Raw genomic sequence first — 26,871 nt, forward strand, 5'->3', positions numbered from 1 at the left:
ATAAAGGTAACCTTTTAGATGAAGAAATAGGCAGATGAAATTTTTATTAGTTGTAGCTTCAAATATCATAGGTATTGACCCCCATACTCTCCCTGGGCACCAGTACTACAGGAGGCTGGAGCCACGTTTTTTCAGACCTTGACACAGTTCAAGTACTTCAATATTTCCCACATGAGGAAAATTATGAGGCCGATAATTTGCTGCCCTTTCACTATGCTGTTGTTGGCCCGCCTTTAAATAAGTCTGCATCATACCAGCAGGCTTGACAATTTCCTCCAATCTAACCTTTCTGAACGATCCGCTTACTTGAGAGAGTTTGGTAGTTCAGTGTAAGAAAGTGCCCCACTTTTTGCATGGTTGCCCCCACTTTTTGCTGAACTGCTGAAGTACTTTGAGTGTGCCCTGGTCTCCTGCTAATCAGGTACCCAGGGCTTATGTTCTTTCCCTAAAACTATATTGAAGACAAAACCCAATTGGCACTCTCTGGCCATAGGTCAGCCCCTGGTAAATGGTATACAAGTACCCAGGGCACTGTGACCAGGGAAGGCCTCTAAGGGCTGCAGCACTTATTGTGCCACCCTTAGAGGCCCTGTACCTTTACACTCTAACACTGCCTTTGCAGGCTGCGTGTTTTGGTGCAGAACAAAGTGAAGAGTCTACAAGGCACACATCCCTGTGTGCCATGCTACAACCCACTGCCCTGGCATAGATCAGCCACCCCTCTAGCTGGGTGCACTAGACTAGTGGTGCGGGTACAGGTGCATGAGCCCTGTACCCCTACATTGTCTAAGCCAATTCTTACACATTGTAAGTGCAGTAATGCCACTAAGAGTGTAAGTCGCTGGGAGTTTGTCATTACGAACTCCACAGTACCATAATGGCTTTACTGAAAACTGAGAAGTTTGGTATGAAACTTCTCAGCACATTAAACCCACACTGATGCCAGTGTGGGATTTAATGAAAAATGCACACAGAGGGTGTCTTCGAGATGCCCCCCATAAAAATGACCTAACACTAGTGTCCAGGCTGAGTGGCTGGTCCCCAGCTGCCACCATCAGATATCTTTCTGGACCCCTGAGTCAAGAGCCTGCTGCTGTCTGGGTTCTGAAACCATGCACACCCTGGGACGAGGTGCCAAGTCTCCTCCCCAGGATAGGCAGGGTCCACGACGGGAAAGATTCAAAGGCTTGCTGCCTTTGTGAGCTTTCCCTGGCCTTTTGTGCTTCCAGCAACTGCTCCCCACCGGTTCTGACCCCTACTTTGGGCGGGAGAACTGGTGGCAAAACCAAGTGAGGAAGGGAGGTGTGCCCACCTTTGACAACCTCACCACTCAGGTGGGGGAGGCGAGGTGAAGCACAACTCTCAGTTCCCCCCCCCCCCCTCCCCATCTTGCAGGTGGGGGGACCCAGCCAACCAGAGTGAGGCATATGCCCTTCTCCCACTGGAGAGTGGGATAATAAGGAGTGTAGCCCCCAGGCAAGTGACCCATTTGTCCCAACCTTTACTTACCTGTAACACCCCTAAATCTAGTATTTAGGGGCAACCCTAAACCTTGCCTCCTGAGACAAGAAACTACCAACAAGAAAAGGACCGAACAACCATGCTGAAGGTAAGAAGAGGAGGACGCCCACTGACTTAGCCCCAGCCCTACCTACCTGTCCCCACCTCGAACCTGCAGAAGCGAACCTTCGGCGTGTCCTGCACCCAGCAACCTCAAGAACCCCGAGGACCTGCCCTGTCTCCCGTGAACACCAGATGTGTTCACCCCACAGACTCTGGCCAAATCCGCGAGTCTGCACCCGTTGCCCACGGCCCTAGTTAGTGGCCCAACATTACGAGGAGGTCTCACTGGCGATTCTGACCCAAGATTTGGTGATCTCTCACATGCCTCGAAACTCCAAGTGAAGCCTGCAGCCTCTTTCTGGAGACTCCCTCATATATCCAACCCCCCGCCCCCCCGACCGCAACCAGAGCTGGTAAGAGAAACCAGGCTTCTAAAGACTCCCCTGCACCCGAAGTCCCAGGGCCTTAGGTGGCCCAACCGACGCTGTCCCAGCATCCCCAGGCATCCCAGCTTACCTCTCCAACCGGTGGTCACCTCCAGGAGATCTTCGTCCCCTAACCTGCAGTCTTTGTTGAAACCGGAGAATCAGAAAAACTAACAGAAGGTCTTAAGTCCAAACATACAGACAGAAAAGTCACTGGATGCCGTGAACAAAGCGAGAGTCTCTACAAATGGTTGGTATATCACCAGGCCAGAAATAAAGAGTCCAGCAGCCCACCCTTATTGGCGGAGCTTCGTCATTTGAGACTCTAAGGGATAGAGGTCTGGGCCCATAGCATCGAGCCAGCCGGCCCTCTTGGCTGCCCGACCAGATAATCCCAAGCTAGAACAGTCTCCTGGCTCAGTGTATATAACAACTCTTGAGGACTCAAAAAAGATGTGCAGTGCTCTACCGTGAAAAGTGCATTAAAAATGACTACGTGGGCAAAAAATATGTTTATTCAAGATTGCCCAGGTGTCATATCTAAAACCAAAATAGTCTTAAACAAAGACGACTATTTCCTGACTTGGTCTCATGAGGTCGACATGTTTCAGCCGTAATGGTTGACTCACCCGGCTTTCTTCAGGACCTAGATTTAATTGAAAACAAAGCTACTGCAGGAAAAATCTATTCAGTGGAAGTGATGTGAAAAAACAAAATATAATGCTATTACAAAAATAGTGTGGCAAAAGCCACCCTACCCGACTAACAATCTTTTTGCCAGGGTACAAGAGCCTAGTCTTCTTCCCTAAAAAGATTGAGAAGAAATCAAACCATAAGAAAAGGTCTCTCACACATATGAGCACAGCATCAATGACTCCCATCGTACAGTGCCCTTTATGCACTGTCATGGTTATCAAAATTCAAAGCATTGCTGCCAATTAATTTTTTTAAAATAAATTTTAAGTTCAACTCACCCAGCTTTCTGTGGGAGGAAAGCCTCACCTCACCCGGCTGACTGCTCAGTGAAGGAAGCCCCGCTCTGTTGAAATGTAAGGACACAAGAGAACCGGTTGCACATAGATACTAGTCCCTTGGAAATCCCTACAGTACATTCAACACCTTAAAACCGCTAAAATCCTGACTCTGAGAGACAAAACCCTCATGTGTGACATGACAAGTATACCAAAGGAATGCTCCATTTGTAAACCTCCTCTGCCTCTGAATCTGCATATTATTCAGCATAGGCGAGAGCTCTTACTAAACAACCTAGTGTGTTAGGAAACATAGGGGCCTATCTCCCATTATAGAACCACAGGAATGCCACCCTCTTTGTATGGACTGATGGCGTCAGGTCCCTAGGGAAAAGCAGTGCTACCCGCTGTAGTGAATCTCATAGGGGGAGTCCGGTGACGAGATAATCCTCCCCAACAAGGCAGAACGCAGGATCTACTAGTAGCAGCTAACAGCAACCCGGATTTCCCACTTCTTACCTGTCCGTCGGTACTCCGGACCAGGCTGCAAGCAGTCTGGGAGGTGACGGCAGGAAGGAGGGGAATCCTTAAATACCCGCTCTAATTTGTTCATTACGTCGTTGACGATACACAGGTGCCGGGATTGATCGTGTGTACGACCCACATGTTCGAGTACGCATGAGCAGTATCGGCAACACTAGACAAATTGTGCATGCGCAGTTTGGATCATCTAGAGAGGATAGTGTCTCTCATTTACTTGTGCGCACGCACACGGGATGTCAATTACAGAATAAATAAGTTAGACATCCTCACAGTCCACGCCTGACATGCGGCGTTACTCGATACTAGAGTGTGGCCAAAGCCTACCATCCCTCTACGTTGTGTAATATCGTACTCTATATGAAGGCGTCAACGGAGAGACACTAGTCTCTGCGCACGCACCAGACCCGGATCCATCGAGGTACTTAGTTACCACGCATATTGCGTTAGAGGCGCCTGCAACCCAGGTCTCCCGTTTATGCCCGACTAGAGTTATTCACGGCATTGATTGTCACCACACATATTCTGTATAAAGCGCCAAGCTCACATGGAGCCCCAGGACTGCACCTCACCTAAATAATCATGCACCGGGCAGCCGGAGCAGGCATGCTGATAATAACTGAAAACTCTACTTCAAATTCGAGAGTAATGGGGGCTCATACTGATCTGACTGCAGAAAAGCCCATACGATGGATTTTGAAGCCACTCGAATGTTGAGCAGTATTCTCAAAATAGTCATACCTAATGATATGAAACTAGCCTCTATGAATACGTGGAAATCAAAGGGCATGCAAGAATATTATTAATAAAGGACAGATGTGATGTCTAATTCGTATGAAGTGGCTACATCCTCAAGGACTACTCCCATCGTTGATGTACAAATGGATCTGTGTGGTAATCTTGAGACCTTAAATAATGACCTAACTAGATGTTATTCAACACATATGTCTAACGTGTTAAGTGTTTAATACATTCTGTAGGCATGAATCATATGTGCATAATAAGGCAGCCATTGTCTCCTTCCTGCCTGGGAAACCAAAAAGTTCTGCGGTGCCTCTTGAGTTAGAACTAGGTATAGCCATGAGGTATATTGACTGTAACTCTATGTATCCAGTGTTACTTTAATAAGATCTATATCGCTCGAGTCACCTCGATGTAAATACTGGTCAAGGTGATAGCCATTACGATACAAGATTACTCATTAGTAAGGTACATGGAAGATGGTAAGTTGTACAATATATCTTATATTTCAGATCGAAGTCCATGGAATGTGATCATTCAGACCGTGTGTATCCGTTTGCATTTTGAAGATCCACCTTTGCTCTCTTGTAAACAGGAACCTGGAAGTATCCGTTATATGTTGGGGGATCAAAGGTCGTTCAAGCACGATCCACCTCAGATCATCGGCTTTGTCGTTTGGCCAAAAAGTGATCTGTGAGGCAAGTGGACTGTTTTTTACACCGGATCGTGCTCTTATGCTCACTGATGCGGAGCTTGATCTTGCGTGTAGTGTGCCCAATATACTTCAGGGAGCAAGGGCATGTGATCATGTATATCACGCTCTCAGAATTGCAGTTGGTATGACTATTTAGTATCCAAGGGCGATTTGTACCAATATCCACTGATATAGTCTTGGTCGTCTGAGCACAAACGCTGCTAGAGCCACAGGGGTAGTGACCTCGTACTGGTGGTAATGACCATAGAGTGTTAGTGGTACGTGCGGGCTGTGTTGGTGGACGTGTATGCACCAAGCTGTTACGTAAACTGGGACCCTTTTTGAATGCAAACAGGGGTGATGGAATGTTCTCTGAGGCCACATTCAGGATGTGCCAGTGTTTCCATATCGTTTTCTGTAGTCTATTAGAGAGGGTACAGAACGTTGTTACAAAAGTCAGCCTGTCAATGGGGGTCCTTGGGGTGCTGTTATCCAGTAACGCATCCCTGCTGTTATTGGACGCCCTCTTCCAGGCCTGACGCACTATTCTTTTGGGATAACGACGTGACCGGAGTTGAAATGCCAGATCACTGGCATGTTTGTTAAAGAGATCCTTAGTAGAACAGTTCCACCTGAGACGGAGGAACTGTCCCACAGGGAGATTTTCTCTGAGGGCCCTCGGATGATGACTGTCAAAAGCTAGGAGAGAATTTCTCGACATTGGTTTCTTGAAAAGTTTGCAATGTAATGTGTCCCCGACAGGAAAGATGGAAATGTCGAGGAAAGACCAGCGTTGTTGGCTGTACTCAACAGTGAACTTCAAAAAGGCATTTTGCTGATTAAGCCAAGTGTGAAAGGCCTGGATCTCTAAGCTCGAGCCTCGCCATACCACTAGTATATCTATGTACCTCTTCCACAGCACCAGATGTTTACGAAAAGGGTTGCTGTGGTTCAGTACATGATGTTGTTCAAATAGATGAACATAGAGGTTGGCGAGGCTAGGCGCAAAAACACTCCCCATGGAGGTGCCAGAGATTTGCAAGAAAATCTGGTCTTCGAATCAAATTTTTTTTTCCGTCATTGCTATCCTAGCACACTCCATAATGAAGTGGACGGGAGTCATGCTGTTCAGATCGCGTACTTCCAAAAGTCTTTTGATGGAATCCAGAGTCTCTAGTTGCGGGATACAAGTGTAGAGTGACTCTACATCAAAGCTGACCATCATATCGGTGCCGGTGTTGAACTCGATATCAGGCAACATCCGTAGGACATCGGAGGTATCTTTGAGGTAGGTGGGCATCTCTGACACCATCGGCCGTAAAAAGACATCCACAAACTTGGATAGAGGCTCTAACAGTGAGCCGATCCCAGATATGATGGGACGTCCTGGGGGTGGTTGTTGGTTTTTATGAATCTTAGGGAGGCAGTAGAAATAGGGCATCACTGGATTTGGAGTTACCAGGAATTGGGCCTCTTGTGGTGTAATCCATCCCTCTGCCTCCCCTTCCTCAACCAGATGTTTTATCTCAAGAGTGAGTCTTGGTGTTGGATCTGTTTCTAGGACCCGGTACGATTTATTGTCCTTAAGTTGTCGAAGGCATTCCATTCGGTAGGTGACAGTGTCTTGCAGAACTGTGGCACCCCCCTTATCCGCTGGCTTGATAGTAATGGAAGTATCAGTAGTCAGATTCCGGAGGGCCAATCTGTCTTTTGTGGAAAAATTACAAAATTTGTAACCGGAGAATCCCCATTGCAATCAACAGGGAACCCAATGCCAAACCAGCACGCTGCACCCAGTTGCCTCTGCACCGCTGCGGGTGCACTTTTTGTTCTAAACAGGATCCCGCTTTGCCCTGAGCCTTACACCAGGAGCTTTGCTCCCACAACCCTAGACCTGCTCGTAGGCAGCCACCAACCAGAGGCCCCCCTATCCCCCATTGGGTATCATTGGGCCTCCGCTCCTGTCCTGGCAGCCCTAGTGCCGCTGAGGGTGTAACAAGAGTGCATCCTTGACCCTGGGGGATCCCTTGTTCTTACCCCAGAAACTCAACCCCGAAGACAGAGTACTTAACTGGTAACCGTTAACTCAATTTCTCTCCATAGGAACCTATTTCTCTGATGAATGTTTGTGTGGAGTTGGTTTGTATGGAAACCTGAAAAATAGCTGTTCTAAACTGATTTTACTTACCTTTTCTCTAGGAAATGTCTCGGTGTGAAATCTAAGCATATCACACTGAGTAACTTTAAAAGTAATCTAAAAAGTAACGAAAAAAATAATCTGTACAGTAATTTCAATACCTTGACATACCTATATTTCAAACAACTGCATTTGAACTTGCATTCACTTGTAAACACTGCATTATATTTTGCAAAGCATTTATTTCACTTACCTGTGCCAGGCTTGGCTTGGTTCTAGAAATAAAATAACGTAACAATATTTTATACAAACAGAATTGGTCTGAGGTCAGTCTTTGAGTGTCATCATTTGCTGATTGAGTGTGTACAACAAATGCTTGACACTACCCTCTGATAAAGCCTAACTGCTCGCCCACACTATAACAAATAGAGAGTAAGGTGCTATCTACTTTTACCTCTGCCTACCTTTGGGGTTTCACTGGACTCTGTGCACACTATACCTCATTTTGTTATAGTATATACAGAGCCAGCTTCCTACAAACCGCACTTGACTACACTTGTTGGGCTTTTTCCTTAATCTGTCTGGCACTTTATGATGCGTTGTCTTATGGGTGACTATTCACTTTTTAGGTCTCGCCTACTCAGCGTGCAAGCGCTGCTTTGGAGTGACCTCTTGGAATCACTCCGTACTTTTTTGGAAACTTGTGCATGTACTGCACTGTTTCCAGTGATTACTCGTGCATGTATAGCGTATACCTTGTGGGAGCGCGCAGCGGCGCCATCTGTTTGCAATTATCGCGCCTGCTGCTGCTCGCACCCGCAAAGTAAACGCTGTACACGGACTTCCGTCCGCGCTCCACTGAAACCCCTTTGAGTGGTGCCCTCAGTGTCTACAGACATCCAGTATCCTGTTAATGACTTTACAGCTTTCGTTGCTTGTTTACCGCCCTCCTCCCTTGGAATGTCTTACAGCCACATTTGTGCTGGTGAACACGTCCCTAGTCTGCAGACTTCAGGCTTGTTTTACTTTCCATGCTTGTCTAAGTAAGCTGCAGAGCTGGTTGCCCCCTCCTGCCCCCCACACCAGAGCCGTGGCATCCCTGGAATGCCAGCCCCTGCTGTGTGAGCAGCAGCGACGCGCCGCTTGCCACTGCAATTGGTAATAAGACCAAAGGCGGCAGATGTCCCACCAGAAGTGGGCTGTAAATCTGTCTTTTCCAGTTGTGGTAGAAAAGACTCACTAAAACTGCAGAGCTAGCACACTCAGTCGGTTTATTTTTCCTGTTTTTTAACCCACAAGTATGTAGTTAGCAGCATGGGGGAAGGAGGGCAGACGATGGTAACTTTCTGGACTTGTTACACTTCTGCAGAGTATTAATTCAGTTTGCATAAATTCTTGTTTCTAACACAACAGCGAGAAAAGGCGAAGTCAAGGAGCTTTATGACAGACAGGGAGGACGTGTTCACACTGTATTTTTTTGTTTATCTCCCAAATTATGCACCCCTATCACCCATATTAGGGAATTTGTGGGGGGATGCAGGGAAATGTAACTCTTCCCCTGTCTGACGTAAAGCTGCCCTTGTAGCTTGCCAATCCTAGAGCCGTGCAACGAAAGTAGGGTGCGTTGTGTAATTTATTCACACATGTGTAGACTAGCTTTAGATGAACAGCACTTAACGTAGTGACTCAACTATACGAAGTGCTAAAGCAGGAGGTCTGAGTGGCAACGAGATGCCAGCAGGGCAAAAAGTATGTATTCTGACATTTGTCACGCGAGATGCGATTCACAAGACTGCGGTAGCGTTTTTTGCTGCAGTTTTACATATGGCGAACTCGACCCAAGGGTATTGAAGCGCTTTACATGAGAACCAGTTACATTGCACAAGGACAGTAGTGGGTGCCTGTCTCTGTCAACATGCCCCCTCCCTGGGCAAGCAGGGGTCCCCATAAATCAATAGTGGTGCTGGAGTTCCTTCTTAACCAAGCCTGGATTGGTTCACGTGGCCATTTGCCGCCTGGCACTGGAATTCTGTGAGAATAAGTCTTAACCGATTCTGAGTAAGCCTCCACATCAAAATCCACACAAAAATAGTAAATACTGGTCTCGTCGTCCCCCACTAATGGGCTGCAGCTGTTTGCGCCGACTCTCTGTGTACAACAGCTCGATAGCTGCCTGCAAATAATGCATTTTGTATCCCTAAAGGATATTTAACATTAAACGGAGAGGCTTCCTGGGTGTCGTTGCTTGAGCTGAACGTATGCATGTATCTGATAGAGACTACTAGCCGCAGATTCCTTCACGTACAATTATCCCCAGGCGTGAGACTGGATCCGGAAAACTTTTTTTTTTGCCCAGCATCCCTGCACGCTGGGGGGGACGGCATCACGCGACTCCTCCCAGGCGTCGTCCGCGTACGTGACGTCAGCGAGGTCACATAACTCTCACCCTGACGCGCCTACATCAGTTGTTTCCTTTTCTGCGTGCAACACGGATCCGGTTTGTGCTCTGGGCCTGTTTAGGCCTTTCCGTTATGCTATTGCTGCGTGTGTGGGAACAGTGCGAATGCCTTTGTGCTTTAAAACTTGCACGTCGTGTGGCCGCCTCATGTCGGCGACAGATCCCCACCCCATCTGTATGTGGTGTTTGGGGCAGCACCACGACTCCACTGATTGTGAGGCGTGCCAGCAGATGAAGCCAAAATCCCAGTGGGAGCGCCGGATGAAACTTTTAGGCTTGTGTGTCCAGGCCGGCATCGTCATCTCGCCCGGCCCCTGCGGACTGTTCTCGGACCCGCGGCTTCCCTCGCTGACTTCGATCTTCTCCCAAGTCGCAAGAGCGCCGCTCACCTCTTGGTAAGTGTCGCAGTTTGTCACCGAGGGTCGGGTTCCGGCCTGTCGGGGGCTTGGGCTCTCCGCGGGTGGTGCGGCCCCGTGTGTCGTCCCCTTATCCGCCGTTTCCCGGCGTGGGAGCGACCAGAGCCCAGATGGAGACATGGGGCGGCTGTGCAGGCCTCGCTGGCTTCTCCTCCTCCTCCTTCCCCTCCTGGGATGTCAGCGTATCCCTTGCTCTGTGCGGTGCCCTCCGGTGTCACTGGCCCCGACTGGTTCGGATCCAGGCTCGGAGGATGTGGTGCCGTTGGGGTGCGGCCCTTCGGGGGTCCCTCCTTCGGACCACGGCGCCTCTGCTTCGACGCAAACACCCGCGGGAGTCCCTGTGGTGTCGCGGGAGGCCGCCAGGGCTCGGGTCACACCCCCGGGCCCTCCTTGGTCCTTGGGACAGGCGGCAGCCTTGTCTGAGGCTGAGGTGACGCCGCTACGGCAGCTGCTGGCCCTGGCGGCGCCACAGGTGTCAGCAGAGGGCCCATCTCGCCCTGTCACAGGTCGCGGCTGGCGGGGGACTCCTCGTCCCTCCCCGGGCCCTTCTCGTCCCTCCATGGAGATGGCTGCCTCGCCGGAGGTCAGGTCGGCGCCGTTGCGGTGCCGCCCCTTCGCCACCCCGGCTCCGGCCCAGCTCTGGTCTCCTGCGCCGTGTGCTGTGTCAGAGGTCGCCCCGGCGTCTCCTCTGGCGCCGGTCGACAACAGAGTCCTGCCTCAGGTTGTGGACTCTACGGCGCCGGGCCGACGTTGCGTCGTTGACTTGTCTTCGGACGCCTCCTCTTCTCCAGAGGTTCGGCGGTTGCCGGTGTCCTCCTTGCCGGAGACGGGCCGCCGTGTCATGGCTTTTTCCCCCCGACGTTTTCTAAAGGCGGCTCCTCGCGGTCTTCACCGGAGGAGTTGCTGGTCCCCCACTCCTCGCTCCCTCTTCCTTCCTTCCGGCCTTGGCCCTTCCTTCCTCCGGTTGGCTTGAGGGATGGCCGCCTAATGGGTGCGGCTTTCGCCTGCGCTGTTTGCACGGCTGTGGGAATTTTGCGCATGGGTGATACAGCTACCCATTTCCCCGCAGATCATCTTCTGGAGGTTCTCCAGCAGGGCTCTTGTGGTAGGGAACTGTTGCTTCCCTTCGAGGGTTCACTCCACTCTTCTCTCTTGGGGACATCCTGCCAGCAGGGACCCGGTGCCCCAGCACCTTCTGCACCGGCACCACGTGATCCTGTGTGCCTTTCTCTTCACCCTTCGACCAGAGGCCCCCTTTTGCAGTCTGCCTTTCCTGCTTTGCCGCTGCTGTTGTCTCCCCCGTCACGGGAGGCCCGCTGGCTGGACTCCTGGGGGCGTAATATGTTTGCCTCGACCAGTGCGGCTCTGCGGGCCCTTAACACACTGTTTGTTTTGGCTAGGGCCACTTCTTGCTAGTGGGACTCGGCGGAGTCCCTTATGTCTGCCGCTTCTCAGGAGGGTGCCTGTGTGGATTTGAGACACCATGCCTTGGATGGTCGGGAGCTGGTGGCGTTTATCCTTCGCTCTGCTCTGGACATCTCGGAGGTGCTGGATTGTGCCATGGCTTCTTCGGTTACCCTTTGTCGCCATGACTGGCTTCGGGACAGTGTGTTCCCGGAGAATGTTCGAGAACGGCTGGTGGACCTTCCCTTCGATGGTGCTCTTTTGTTCCATGCCCCTGTGGACTCAGCCATCCAGAGGTTCTTGGCGGGGTTTCGCCCTCCTCCTTCTCCACCTCAGTGACCTGTGTGTTGATCTGGTTCTTGGAGCTGTTCTTCCGTTGGGGCGGGTCACCCCTGTTGTCTGTTTTGTCTGCTTCATGGCCACTAGAGTCCTCCTTGCTGAGGCTGTGGTTCTGTTGGCTGCTGGCCAGCCCTTTTGACTGTGTTTTTCCTTTGGGTTTTTTACACCATGCTGGACCTGAGATTGGGCATTCTGCGTTTCCCCTCTGGTTGCTTGATAAGCCTCCCTCGGGGTTTTTTGCCGCAGGTCTTTTTTGTTGTCCTCTGCTGCGGAAGTTTCCTCCTAAGAGATTCCCATGTCTTGGGATATGACATGCCCTATGTGGGGCAGGGTTGGCTGTTATATTGCCCTGGTATGTGCTGGGGAGTTGTGGTCGCCTGCGGGCTTCTGCTCTTCGTGGCGTTATGGTATGTTGCGGATGCAACCTTCTTCTTCGCCTTTTTGCTTAAGTGTTTCGTTCTGTGGTGTCCCTGGCGTCTGTCGGAGTTCACCAGTGCCGCCCTCTTGTTCTTTCTGAACCGTTGTGCCTTCTTGGGGCTTTAGTGGGACTGTCATCCCGCCTTCTCCGCTGCTTCCAGTGGGCCTTGCACTCTGCTCTACCTCTTCTCCCTGTGGGGGGGATGGTCCTTGACTTCTGGACCCTCTTGTGGGCGCAGTTTGTCCCTGCGGGGCGTTTGACGATTCGTCCTGGGCGACCTTGAGTTCCCCTTTTTAGTTTCCGCCTGCTTCTTGCTGCCGGCGCCATCCTGTCTCGAATTGCCTTTGCTCTGCCTCTTTTCCTTGGAGTCTCTAGGTTGCTCTTCTCCTTCGGTGCTCCTTTCCTTGGGCGGAGGGTTTGTTGCGTTACGTGGGCGTGGGATGTTTGGCCTCTTTGCGCCTTGCCATATTTCCTCTGCTGAGTGAGGACAGGCTATCTTTTTTTTCTCTTCTTTTACCGAGCCCTCCCCCGGGGTTGGTGTCCTCCTGCTGGCGGGGGGTTTCCTTTTGCCTGGGGGACGGGGCTCCTCGTCCTGTTTTCGGACTTGGCCCCTGTGCGGTCTCTATTATGCCCAGGTGGGTGGGATCCTCTTGCAGATGCTCCTTCCCCTTGGGTATGGTTAGGGTATCTATTCTACGTGAAGGAATCTGCGGCTAGTAGTCTCTATCTGATGTACGAGTTACTTACCTTCTGTAACAATGTATCTGGTAGAGACGATTCTAGCCGCAGATTCCTTCACGGCCCACCCTTCCTCCCCGTTCTGCGCGGGCTTGTGATTTGGTCTTTTGCACTCGCTTCCCTGTGGGTGGCTGTGTCTTCTGTGAGTACATTCTTTCCCTCTTTCTGTCAGGCTGTCTCTTTTTCCTCCCCGTTGTCACATGGGAGGATAGGTTTTTTGGTACGTCTGGCTCTTTGCAATCCTTGAGGTTGGGGTCGTTTGGCTGTGCCTCTGCCCTTGTTCCTAATGGGGATTGTCACACTCTGTGATGGGGATGTCTTGGAGTTTTGTCGTTCCCTGTGTGTCGCCGACTGGTTTGCCTTCCTTATCTTTGGTTGAGGTTGTAGTCCTGTTGCATGTTATCGTGACATTTTTACATATGTCCCTTGTCTCCGGGGGGGCTGTCTCTGTACTGGCAGGGTTGCTGCTCTGTTCTTTATTCTTTCCCTGCCTTTAGGTACTGAAGTGCCGGGCACTGCCCTTTATGGTGTTGTTCCTCACCATTCCTTTTTCTGTTCTTTCACACACTGTTCCTATACTCTAACTGTTTTGTCTGCTGGCTCCGCGTTGTGGCGCAGAAAAGTTCTCTGAAGAAAACTGACGTAGGCGTGCCAGGGTGGGACTTATGTGACCTCGCTGATGTCACGTACGTGGATGAAGCCTGGGCGGAGTCGCGTGTTGTCGTCCCCCCGGCGCACAGGGATGCTGGACAAAAAAGTTTTCCGGGTCCAGTACCACGCCTAGGGAATTCTACGTGAAGGAATCTGCGGCTAGAATCGTCTCTACCAGATACATTGTTACCGAAGGTAAGTAACTAGCACTTTAAAGAAAAGAGAAAAGGATAGTTTTTTTGTTTTGTTTCAGATGTATTGTTGTAATGTGGCGGCGTGTGCAGAGGTCTTTGAAGGGGACCATGTCCTCAATGTCTGTTTCAAGCTCCCTTCTCTGTCTGGAGATGCCAGAGGAGCTGCCTCCCTTAAATGCTTATTGTCAAAGCTTCAGTGAAGGGGGAAGATGTCTCTTGTAAGTGAATTTCCTTGGATGAGTGCTGCAACTCTGTTTCAGTCTGATCAATACGTGTGAAAGTTTGTAATTATTGTGAACTGTGGAAGCGACTCTCCTGCTCCCGTAATTGTTAGGGCCTGGGACCACTTTTGTGCACAGTTTTTCTGCACAGTGATCGCCTTTGCATTGAGTTAGAAACCTGTTAACCTTGTGCTGTCTGTGGGTGACTACTGCATTCAGGACAGTCCCCTTTTAAAGATTGTGTGGTGGCTCAGTGACCTGAATTTTGCTGCTAATTATTGGCACAGGCTTGTGGCGCTTCAATTCTAAACGCTACACAACCTAAGACCAAACCCGTTGTACTTTTATGCAAACCTACGAGGCGGCTGCACTTGGTTTTCTCTGCTCTCTCCCTCAAAGTACCCCCTACCCCTCCATTCTGCGGCTTCTTTATCCGGTCTCCGGGTCTCTCCATACCACTCACTATTCTTTTCTCCGGTCTCTCTCTTCGCGCTGCTCTCGCTCTCCCACATCCGGCCTTCCCTCCCTCCCTGCCCTTACCCCCCCCACACCCTTTTGTCTGTGAAGTCAGCTGGCATACTCTCTTGACGCATGCAAATTCTGGCCGTCTCTCACTGAGGGTGTCTATTTTAAGTGAAAGTCGATGACCTTATCAAAGGCACTGGAGATTACACTGCACGAGTAAATCACTCATTCACCAAGGGAGGGGCGCGTCCCCGCCCCACAGCGCCACCCGACGCCCAGCACATGCTCGTGGTGCTTCAATACTAAGCCTGTCAACTGACCTAAGACAGCAAATGATGAGCAAGCAACGCCCACAACTAATGGCCTTAAGAGTACCTTACGCGTGCCCCAAATAAGAGCGTTATGGGTGATAGTCCAATGTTTCTAAGCGCTATTCAAATTCCAGTAACGTAATCAAGACTACAACTCCCAGAATGCATGAAGGTAGTTCAGGGACACGCCTCTTTTTTGTCCTACAATTATCTTATGAAAACACATTGGTTCTGGAACTCCTTGCTGCAGCTGCATAACACCCTTTCTGTCTGAACAGGAGTATCTGTCATTAAGATCTATGAAGCTCGTCTTACGTGAGCTTATGTGTACCATTGCTTCACAAGTACCCAGCTTCCCGTGCCTGATGCTTTACTTGCGCTTTTGCCTCAAGTGCAACCATCCTCCACCTGTGCCAATAGCTATGGCTAAACACAGGTGAGACCTATTGGCTATACCAATGCTGGTTTAATTTACTGCTGCCGAACATATTTTCGGCAGTTTAATTTTTCTGATTTTATCATCAGCGGCATATCATTTAAATATGTTTTGATGTTTGTTTTGAAGTATGCGATCTCATTAGGAATAACTCCTTTTTCTGGCATTGACTTTACTATTCTGTCTCTCTGGCACTTTTTAATGGGCTGTTTTATGGTGTACTATTCACTTTCACGTCTGTGATGCATATTTACGATAGTTAAACTTTACCGATTTCACCATTAGCGGCATATCATTTTTAGATAAGTTTAAATACTTGTTTTATTGTATGCATTCTCATCAAGGAGTAACCCATCTTTTGAAAGATATTGGCAGCTGCCACAGAAATGGTAGTTTGTGTTTTATGATGTTACATTTTATTGCAATGGTTTTAAGTAACTGCAACCAATAAACTACACATCACCTAACAGCATATTGCCAACAGAATTATTGTACTGCTGGTGTGCTATTCGATGAACAAAATTATTCACATGTTGTGTAAAAAAAAAAAAGTTACGGAAAAGCACAACAATGTAGTGAATTACTCTTTAGAAGACTCTGCTTTAACTGCAAATTGAAGTCTAAATCATGCTAGCAGAATAGCTTGTTCTTGTAGGCTTGGACATTCATTGTCTAACCTTTAGAAGGATAGCATTTTGTAATAAGTATCACTGTGCTCTAACTGCTTGACTGGAAGTGAGACTGTGAAGGTTAAACAAATTAATCATTCACTACGGACCTAAATAATAAACTGCATCTCTTCATGGCTATTTGTACAGAATCAAGCTGGGTTGGAGCTCTACTTTTAAACTGTTTATTCATGTAGTCGGTAGAGGTCTTTCTTCAGAAAATTAAGGGCCATTGCTGTGTTGGCAGTGGCTTATATTTTAGTAGTTTGCCTATGAAATTTAATATAATCTTTGTAAATGTGTTCCTTTATTTTTCTTTTATATTTGTATGCTCTGCACATCTACCCTACAATATAAGGTGTATGCTGAAAAGTACCTTGCAGGAGTATGCTTCAAGAATGTGTCTATGGATCAGCAGTGTATATTTGTAGGTTTGAACCATAATTGAGCCCTTTTTCGTGGGCGTTTATAGTTCATATGGGACTAGTTTTAGCCTCTAGTTTGTAGTAAGTCACCACATTCTGTCTGAACTGTAGCATTTGTGGATCAGGCCGGGTATGTTGACTTGATGCATTGAACTGAATGTTCCTAATTGCTGTTCCCCAAGTCGCATAAATGGAGTTCTTGAAGCTGTTGCTGGCTACCTAAGCATAAACCTCCTAGCTTTCTAGTGTCTGATAAACATTTTTTTGCCTATTGGATTTTTCTTTCTTCTATCCTGCTTCTACTCGACCCCTTTTGCAAAAGTAATCCTGGTCTTTTATCTGTATACCATTCTATTCCCCTTCTTACATTCTTTCACAATTTGTCGGTTGCCTCGTTCACAATTTTCTTTACCTTCATGTGACCACTTTTAATCTGGTTTTCATCCTGCTCACTCTGAGTGTAAATTCATGAATAAGAACAAAGTCCTGTCCTCGAACACAACGTAAATATTATTTCCAAAAATGTCTTCAAGAAAGTATCTATTAATTGTGTTGAGAGATTAACTTGAAAATCCACTGTAGTGCCTTCAAGTACATCTTTCAGAATCTGAAAGGAGTCTGCACTTTATCTGTTGTTCACTTCAGCACCATGTTGTACAGGTCAAATGGCTTTAGCTTTTTAGGCTATTAATATTGAGCTCAGATCATGAGGTTGGGCTTATTTTAAAAGGTTTTAGGTAGACTCCCACCTATTTTAAAACAGACTGAAGATGATTCCGGACTGAATGACTAAATGGTAATATTTACAGCCAAAACTATGAACAAATGATTTTGTTTTTAAATATGCTTAAGTTCATATGCTATACAGTATAACAAAATGTTTTCTCTTTCAGAAAAGACCATTCCTGTCAGAAGTCATCTCATGGAGCTGGGTTTAACAGCGGCAAAATATTCTCGGAAACTTGGCAATGTTGGCCTCGCCACAAGGTTACTTGCTCAGTGCAGTGAAGTTCAATTGGGGCACGCTACCACAGCTCAGGATTTAGTCAATCATTTTAAAAAAATGTCCATACAAGATCAAGTAGATGAAAAATGGGGTCCTGAACTAGACATTGAAAAATCAAAGTTATTATACTCGGCAGGTAAGTGAAAGTTTTGTATACATTATTTTTAAACGTTACTAAAAGTAGTTTGGGAAATGTTTGTATATTATTGTACATGCTCTTGCCAATAAGTATACATTTTCAGCCGCTTATGCCTTAGTCTACTCATATATATTGTAACCAAATCCATTAACAAGCTTAATCGTTCATGTTGTGCAGGTCAGTCCACCCATGCCATGGAAATGCTGAGTTCCTGTGCCATATCCTTTTGCAAATCAGCCAAAGCAGAGGATGCAGTGGCTAAATCTATCTTGACACTCGCAAAATGGATTCAGGCTGATTGGAAAGAAATTACCAGCCAACTGAAGCTTGTTTATAGAGCACGACAACAACCGAATCCCACTGGACTCTCGACTTTGGCTAAAAATATACACACCTTGATTGACTTACCACCTGTCAATAAAATGGAAGAAGAATATCCACGAATTGAGAGCGAATCTACAGGTATAATTAACATTCAGTGATTATTGACCATTATTTTTTTTAAGTATTATTGCTTAAAAGTCTTGACAAAAGTGTACCCTTCCTTGCTTGAACATGTACTGAAGGTAAGGTTTCTATGCCAATTAAAATGAAAGCACAGTTAAATTGCTTCTATAAACCAGCTGCTACTTCAGTATTACAAAAACTGATTCATTTTCTGTTCGCTATTAGATATTTATCCACAGATCATCACAAACTTAAGTCTCTCGGCGTGTATATCTCTTGTTATTCAATCTTTATAGTACTGCATTTCCCAGTGTCTAAATGTTGACACTGTTGTGCTGGAATAGAACCATGGTAACCACATTTTAAACATCCTTCTTTTTACATGAATTTATCCAGCTAGCTAGAAAGTTTTGATGGCCTTGAAAGATGTCTTGGTGGATTAGTAGTACTGTGAGTAGGAGGGCGGCATCATCACAAATAGTGCGATTTAGGATGAGCGGTAAGTGGTTTTTTTCTGGAGTGAGGATCCTCTTATAAGAGCCTAAAATATTAAACTAGGATGAGTTTTCCACTATCTCTGAAATGGCTATTGTCCCTGATTTAGCACAGTGTTCCTCAAACATTTGGGTGCTCTTTCAGAGGAGTCTGTCTCAAATCAATCATGCTAAATCTTTAAATCTTTAAACTCCCAAATTCATCATTGTTTTGTTTCAAAGTGAATCCTAACAAGCATTTGTAAATGTAAATGTAAATGTAGTTGAGCTTATATAGCGCACAGCTACCCGCAGTGGGTTTCCCGGCGCTTGCTTAGGGAACCCGTCCTGGTATTCCCCTGTGAGATAGCAGGGTATCCACAAGGTGAAAGTCAGGCATCCCGCCGCGAGGGGTCCTTGTGGAGATTAAGCAAGCTATTGCCCAGAGTCGCAGAGTGTGAACCCGTGAGTCGAGGAGGCACCGGGGCGAGAATTATCGAGTCCATGGAATTTTTAGCCCAAGACCCGCCGAGGCGGGGAATTGAACCCTGGTCCAGGACCGATCTCAGCTTCCGGGTCTTTGTACCCTACACCGTTAAAGTCTAGGTTTTCATTGTTGAGATTGCTGTTTAGGTAGTAAAGACATTTGGTAAGACGAAACCTTATACAGAAAAAGACTGAGATGGTGGATGGGCAGAAGGGTCTTCTAGTAACAATTGTTGGTACCAGCAGATAGTTACATTTTAGTAACAGCTCCTGTAGACTTTATGATCAATGGCATCATGAATTCAGTGTAGTATGTACAGTATTGATGCAATTTCCGTTTTTTACCTTGCACAGCTAGCATTATTTATTAGTTAGGAAGAGATTGATAAACAAGGGAGTGCCTCAGAGTGCAGAAAATGATTTTGCTCTCACATTCGTAATGAAATCGCCTCTTGTTTCCCAGCCTCCTCCTCATCTCCCCTATCCAAGAAGCTCGATGACTGAGGTTGTGTCAAAAGGTATCTATAGAGAATGTTGCAGTGATAAAAAGGAACACAGGTCTCAACTTTTTTAGCCCCAAAAAAAAAGTTGTTTGAGACCTATTTTAAACTTGAGTTTCTTAATTTATAAAATACATTAATACTGTTACTCTTTGTGTTGTAAGCTAATCCAGAGAGGGCTAGGTCAGTCTCCAAGGACCTGCAGGAAACATATTTTCATATTCCTGTCCAAGCAGGTCACAGACAGTATCTAAAAAGACAGCATTCTCAACTAGGGATGCTGCCATAGAATGAAGAATATGGAGGGTTACATAGCATCCAAAGATATATTAGTGGAAAGGTTTGTAAAACCAAAAACACTATGCAGTCCTGTGCATGTCTTCTGTCCCTGTGCTCACGAGGCTTGTGTGGGAACAATGTTGGCGTCGCCTGCACAGCTAACATTTTCATATTGATTGGTAGTCCAACAGAAATATCGAAAATTAGAAAATACCACATAAAATGTGCAACCGTATATTCACTGTAGTACCCTGGCTAATTAATCTCTTTGCAAAGATTACTGCCATAACTTAGCTTTTGCATGGTTCAAAACCTATGAGATTGTTACTACTCCACATAGTCCTGGAGTTTCATTTCCAATTGGTAAAGGGTCAGTGATAATATAGTATCCAAAAGAATATCTATAAGAGGCATTGATATGTTTTTTTGTTCTTTAGCCTGGACTGCATTCTGGTTAGTCTATGCTGTCCAGGTATTCTTACACAGAGGAGACCCAGCCTGATGAGTAGCTGGGCCAAGTGAATATTTTCTATCTGAAAGAGACTGTTAGTTATAGATTTCTTACCTTAGAATTACCCCCAGGCGTCAGACTGGATCCGAAGAATTTTTACCTTAGCAGTACCCCTGTACGTCTGTAGGTGGCGTATGTCGACTCCGCGTCCGTCGACGGCATCGTTGTCGGCGGAATGATGTTGCAGTGCCTACTTAGATGCCGCCTCTGCACGCTGACGTCGGTTCTTTCTTTCTCTGCGCCAGCCTAGCTCAGATCCGGAGAGAGGAAACATTTTATACTGAGGGTTGTCTACATCTTGATGGTTTCTCCTCGTACTTTGTCGCAGCAACCCACTCCTCTAGTGGATGGGAAAGGGTGGTCTTATAACCTTAGTGAGACTGGAGCACAAGTGTGCAGTAGGAGTATTAAAGTCCAACTCTATGACCTCCAAGGGTACCCTTTTAACATTCCCCAACAAACGTAGACTGCTCCTGATCAATTTTTACAACACTGTCACATTCAGAGCGGAGTCAGATGCAATCTCCAGTTTTAAAGCTTTTATTGATGACTTCTACCTAACAGAAACACCTTTTACTCTAATTATGGTTGCCAGGGGATTTTAACTTGTACCCCTGTCAATCATGTACAGCGACCAAGGATTCTGCATCTGAAGGCTCATTTGAAGCGCAGGTGCATTTCAAACATTTCTGCCTAAGTGACACCGCAAATAGCCTTGTTTCCGAGTTCAACTTAGCAAACTTAATGGATAGCACTCAGGATCCCCAATATGCCGGAACACCTACATTTAAAGTTGGGGGAGGGACGACACTGTACTGTTAACGATTATATTTTTGTTTCTAGTTTCTTTTTCCCTGCACTTTTAGATTTTAATTCATCACCTGTGTGAATATAACCCAGTATCTGAATGAGATACGTTAGTGATAGATTCCTTACCTTAGAATATTCCCCAGGCGTCAGTCTGGATCCGGAAGTTAGCAGTATCCCTGCGCACCAGTAGGTGGCACCGTGCGGCTCCGTGCCAGTCACCGGCGTCATGCGCGCAAGGATGACGTCACGGAGGCAACTTATGCGCAACCCATGGGCGTTGACGTCAGTTCTTTCTTTTTCCACGCCGAAAGCGCGGATCCGGATTGAGCACGTACCTCGGTCATTTTTTGACCACTGTTTGAGACTTTTTTGGCTCCTTCTCTTGTCTCCTGGTGCATGTAGGGATGCCCGGCTTTAAGTCTTGCGGGTCGTGCCACCATAATATGTCGGTGGCGGACCCCTAGTTGTCTGCCTCTACTCCCTGTAGAACGACCACGACGCCCGGGATTGTCGGGACTGGTAGCCATAGCCCCGTAGGCATTACGGGTGTGGCGTCGGAAGTTGCTGGAGGTCCGACACTCGTCTCACCGCCGCACCATGTCTAGGGGCCGTTCGCGGGACCGTTCGCTGAACCGCAGCCGTCGCTCCTCGGACTCTGTCTTCCCCTTCAGATTCCGGTAAGCGACACCATAAGAAGAAGTGGAAGAAGCGTGTTTGCTCTCCGACGTCCCCACGCCGCTCCCCGGAGGCAGACGTGGGGGAACGGGGCTCCGCCCCTTCGGCTCCTCTGGAGCCTGGGAGTCCCGCGGCCTACCCACTATACCCGGGTCCGTCGGCGACTCCGGAACAGTGGCAAGAGTTTCTTGCTGCCTTGGACAGCCTGTTTAGGCCTCGGGCTCCCGCCGGCATGCCTGCGGGCCCCGCGGCCCGTGTCCAGATCCTGTTGACCGATCCTGTTGACCTGGCGGCGCCGCCTCCGGCACCAGCCTTGGTGCCACTGGATCCAGCGCCCGCGGCTCCAGCCCCGGCAGGTGCAACACTGCTGGCTTCGTACCCGGCGCTGCCCTTGGCTCCGGCCCCAGCGCCGCACTGGGTGCTGTTTATCCCGCCCCTGCCTAGGTTCTCGGACCATTTCGTTACGACCTGGGATCCTCATTGGGAGACGGCTCTTGTTCGGCCCGGGCCGGCGCTGCTCCTGGCGCCGCTGGTCCCCTCACCGGTCCTGCAGCCGCAACCGGCTCCTCTTACCCAGGAGCCGGATGAGGACTGGGATGGCTCCGAGGACCCCCTTGCGCGGCAGTGTGACTCAGAGCAGGATTGGGTGGATGACCTTCAAGATGCAGGTGAACTTGATGTGTCTTCTGACCTGGGGTTTGCCTCGCCTCCGCCTACTATGGAGGAGGGCGCTTCCTACACTATGGTGCTGCATCGAGCCGCGGAGACTCTCCACCTCGACCTCCCTACGGTGGCCCTTAAGACCAACCCCCTTACGGAGGTGCTCCAGACAGCGTCTAGGTCGTCGGAGCTGCTGCTCCCTTTCAATGAGGCCCTTACCGAAGTCCTCCTGGGTACTTGGTTGCGGTCGGCCTCGGGGGCGCTGGTGGATAAGAACGTCGCTAGGCGTCATCGCCCGGCGCCTGGTGATCCCGCCTTCTTGACCACTCACCCAACGCCTGAGAGCCTGGTCATTCAGGCCTCGACATCGCAGAGTGCCTTTCCCTCGGCTCCGCTGGATAAGGACTCTAAGAGGCTGCACCAATATGGCAAGAGGTTGTTCTCCTCAGCCAGTTTGGGGTTGAGATCGGTTTATACCGCCTGCTTATTGGGCCGTTACTCCCACGCAGTGTGGGATTCGGTGGCGGAGGTTTTGCCTCAGTGCTCTGAGGAGGTCCAGGCTGTCCTTTCCCACGCAATTGTGGAGGGCAAGGATGCGGCAAAGTTTGCCATCAGGTGTGGTTTCGTTGGGCAAGGCAATTTCCACGACGGTGGCGTTGCGGCGCCACGCCTGGTCGCGTTGCACTGTCTTCTCCCCTGATGTCCAGAGCTCGCTCATGCCCTTCGATGGTTCCCGCCTCTTTGGTGATAAGGCTGACAATGCCCTGGAGCACTTTAAAGACTCTCGTGCCACGGCCAAGTCTTTGGGACTTTTCTCGAAAATCCCGGCCACGACGGGGTTTCGTTCCTGTTGCAGGGCAGGAGTACCCAGACGCGCTCTTCCAGCAAGCCTGTGCAGAACCAGCCTCAGCGAGTCCGCGGATGTTGGTTCCGCAGTTGCTTGTCTGGTAACCAGCGTCCGGGGCAGTCCACTTCCATCCCCGCTGCTTCCGCCTCGAAACCTTCCTAATCTGAGCTTCAGGGGGCACCACACGCCAGTGGGTGGCAGGGGGCACCTCCACCTCCCCCACTGGTGCGAGATTACGTCGGACAAGTGGGTGCTGCAGATAATCTGCCAAGGTTACTCGCTCACCTTTCTGTTCTCCCCTCCAGCCATGCCACCTAGGTACCACCGCATGTCGGGGGATCATTTGGCTCTTCTCCGTCAGGAAGTCACGGCCCTCCTGGCCAAGGGGGCCATTGAGTACATTCCCGATCAAGAAGTAGGGAGTGGTTGTTGTTCCCACTACTTTCTGGTCCCCAAGAAGGACAAGGGGGGCCTGCGCCCCATCTTGGACCTCCGGGACGTCGATCGCTTCCTCCGGAAGGGGAAGTTCAAGATGCTGACTCTGGCTCAGGTCCTGTGTGCCCTAGACCCTGGAGACTGGATGGTAGCATTGGACTTGCAGGACGCTTATTTTCATATTCCCGTCCTGCCGGCCCGCCGGTGTTACCTGCGGTTCACGGTAGGCCAGGAGCATTTTCAGTTTGCCGTACTCCCCTTCGGCCTTACCAGCGCCCCTTGGGTGTTCACGAAGGTGATGGTGGTGGTCTCAGCTCATCTGCGCCGGTCAGGGGTGTCAGTCTTCCCCTACCTCGACGACTGGCGGTTGAAGGCGGGTTCGACCCAGGCAGTGGTCTCCCACCTCCAGACTACGGCCGACCTCCTGCATCTGCTGGGGTTCTCCATCAATGTGCTGAAGTTGCACCTGAGTCCCTCTCTGAAGCTCCCTTTAATCGGAGGGGTTCTGGATTAGACGCTGTTGCGGGTTTATCCTCCCAAACAGCGAGTCTGGGATATTCAGGCTATGGTTCTGCTCTTTCAGCCTCTATCCCGGGTTTGTCAGGATGACCCTCCGGCTTCTGGGCCTGATGGCCTCCTGCATCCTGCTGGTGCCACATGCCAGGTGGCATATGCGGGCTCTGCAGTGGGACCTGAAGTTCCAGTGGGCGCAGCATCAGGGCTACCTGTCCGATCATGTCCAGATCTCGGAGGACACTGCACGGCAATTGCAGTGGTGGCTCACGAATCGCGATTGGGTCAATGGCAGATCCCCCTCTCTGCCCCAACGGGAGCACACAGTAGTGACGGATGCGTCCCTCCTGGGTTGGGGAGGCCACATGGGAGAGGCTTAGATCAGAGGCCTCTGGTCTCCAGCAGAGTCCCGGCTCCATATCAACCTTCTGGAGCTGCGGGCGATCCGGCTTGCACTGAAGGCATTCCTTCCCTCTGTCCGGGAAAGTGTAGTGCAGGTGTTCACGGACAACACCACCGCCATGTGGTATTGCAAAAAACAGGGCTGGGTGGGGTTGTGAACCCTATGTCTGGAGGCTCTGCGCCTCTGGACGTGACTGGGACATCGAGGCATTACCTTGGTGGTTCAACACCTGGCAGGTTCTCTGAATGCTAGGGCGGACGAATTCAGCCGCTGGTGCGTGGTGGATCACGAGTGGCGTCTGAACTTGGACGTGGCGCAAGGTCTCTTTCTGCGATGGGGAGAGCCTTGGTTAGATCTGTTCGCCACCGAAGAGAACGAGCAATGTCATTAGTTATCCGTGTTGGAATTATCAAGGTGGCACTCGCTCGGAGACGCTTTTCGTCTCGAGTGGAACTGTGGTCTATTGTACGCCTTTCCGCCTATACCACTTCAACCCAGATTGCTGAAGAAAATCAGGCGCGACCGGACCCAGGTTATTCTTGTGGCTCTGGACTGGGCTCGAAGAGTATGGTATCCCGAACTACTCAGTATGAGCATCGATCCCCCCGATCCGTCTGCCTCTTTGGAGGATCTTCTGCGCAGCAGCAGGGGACGGTCCTCCACCCGAACCTGTCCAGCCTCCACCTCCATGTGTGGAGATTGAGTGGCGACAATTGACAGCTTTCGATCTTCCTCCCGAGGTCTGTGATGTCATTCTGGCAGCCAGGCGTCCCTCCACTAAAATGGTATACGCCTGCAGGTGGAACAAGTTTGTGGCATGGTGCACAGCTAAGGCTGTGGATCCCCTTTCTGCCCCTCTTTCCAAAGTCCTTCTGTTCCTTCTTTCTTTGGCCCAGCAGGGCTCTGCTCTGGTCACTCAGAGGTTATCTTTCGGCCATCTCCCCCTTTCTACGGCTTCAAGATCAGCCTTCTCTTTTTAAGTCCCTGGTTTTTAACCGTTTTCTTAAGGGCAGTACGCATACATTCCCACCTGTGCCCTTCATAATGCCTCAGTGGGACTTGAATCTGGTCTTGACTTTTCTGATGTGCGCTCCCTTTGAGCCCCTTCATAACTGTCCCTTACATCTTCTTACTCTCAAGACGGCTTCCCTGGTAGCTATCACCTCTGCCAGGAGTGAGCTCCATGCTCTTTCTTCCAAACCTCCTTTCCTTTCTGTTCATCCGGATAAGGTGGTTCTGAGGACACGTCCTTCTTTCTTGCCAAAGGTTGTCACGCCCTTCCACATCGGGCAGACCATCACTTTGCCCACCTTTTTTCCGCACCCTTCAAGGGAAGAGGAGCGGCTCCACCGTCTGGACCCAAAACGTGCGCTTGCATTCTATCTGCAGCATACACAGCAGTTCCGGGTGAAAGTGGCTCTGTATATACTGTTCCCAAATAGGTACAGAGTGTACAGAGTCCACAGTCCCCAGAGGTTTGGCAGAGGCTAAAGTTAGATAGAACCTTACTCTCTAAAGTGGTAGCTTGGTCGAGCAGTAAGGCAGTATCAGAGGACAGTGTAAAGCATCTGTTGTACACACTCAGTCAGCAAATGGTCTCACACACTCAATAACTGAACTCTAGGCCAATGGTTTATATATAAAAAATATAGGCTTGTTTTATTTTAGAACCAACAGTAGGTATTAAAATATACTTTCTCAGAATGAGATGCTTTATATAAATACTTTTTCAATATGCAATTGGCTTTTGTAGAAAGTTACAAGTGGTTGCAATAGGCAACACAATTGTAAACACAATAATGCATTGAGTTCAATGGAAGTTTCAAGTTATTTGCAATAGATTACTTTTAGGATTACTTTTGGAATTCCAGGACTGGATCCTAGATTCAGTCCTGGGTCAATCCTTGGAATCAAGTGATAAAAGTAGACTTAATTGCTGTGATGATTTTTAGACAATATTTTGCTATTTTAAAAGTTGACACTTAGAAAATATTTCATAGAGAACAGTCAATGATTCCCTATGGCAGAAAATTCAGGTTGCAGGTATAGTATGTTCTCGTTACCTTTGTAATCCAGTACTGGGTGCCTAGACTCAGTACTGGGACCTTTATCCAAAGCAGGTAAGTAATTACGTTTTCACAATTTATACGATTTTTAAAGAATATTTAAAGTTTGCAGAAATCGACACTTAAAAGAATTTCCACAGAAAAACAGTCAATTGTTTCCTATGGAAGAAAATTAGGTTACGAATATTTTTCAGAGTCAGTGCTGGGCACCAAGATCCAACACTGGGAGCTCACCTAATAGCAGGTGAGTATTTTCGTTTTCGTTACTCGGCTGATTTTTGGTGAATATTTTAGGTTTTGAAAAGTCCACACTTTGACTGTTTTTTCCTGAAATTTCTTCTATGTTACCCTATGGAGAAAATTGAGTTATCGGCTTTAAGGTAAGTACTTGACTGGCAGAGTTAAG

General features: G+C 48.7%; 1 protein-coding gene across 1 annotated transcript in view; it reads left to right on the forward strand.

Moving 5' to 3' along the window:
* The window catches only part of SMG1 (SMG1 nonsense mediated mRNA decay associated PI3K related kinase), a 1,471,505-nt gene that overhangs the window by 621,052 nt on the left and 823,582 nt on the right, over positions 1 to 26,871 (forward strand). Inside the window, exons 30-31 of the mRNA XM_085628855.1 lie at positions 17,109 to 17,357; positions 17,538 to 17,822. Coding sequence (XP_085484981.1) covers positions 17,109 to 17,357; positions 17,538 to 17,822 — 534 coding nt within the window. The remainder of the gene's footprint in view (positions 1 to 17,108; positions 17,358 to 17,537; positions 17,823 to 26,871) is intronic.

Source organism: Triturus cristatus, chromosome 10, assembly GCF_964204655.1.
Source record: "Triturus cristatus chromosome 10, aTriCri1.1, whole genome shotgun sequence".
In the NCBI taxonomy this organism is placed as follows: domain Eukaryota; kingdom Metazoa; phylum Chordata; class Amphibia; order Caudata; family Salamandridae; genus Triturus; species Triturus cristatus.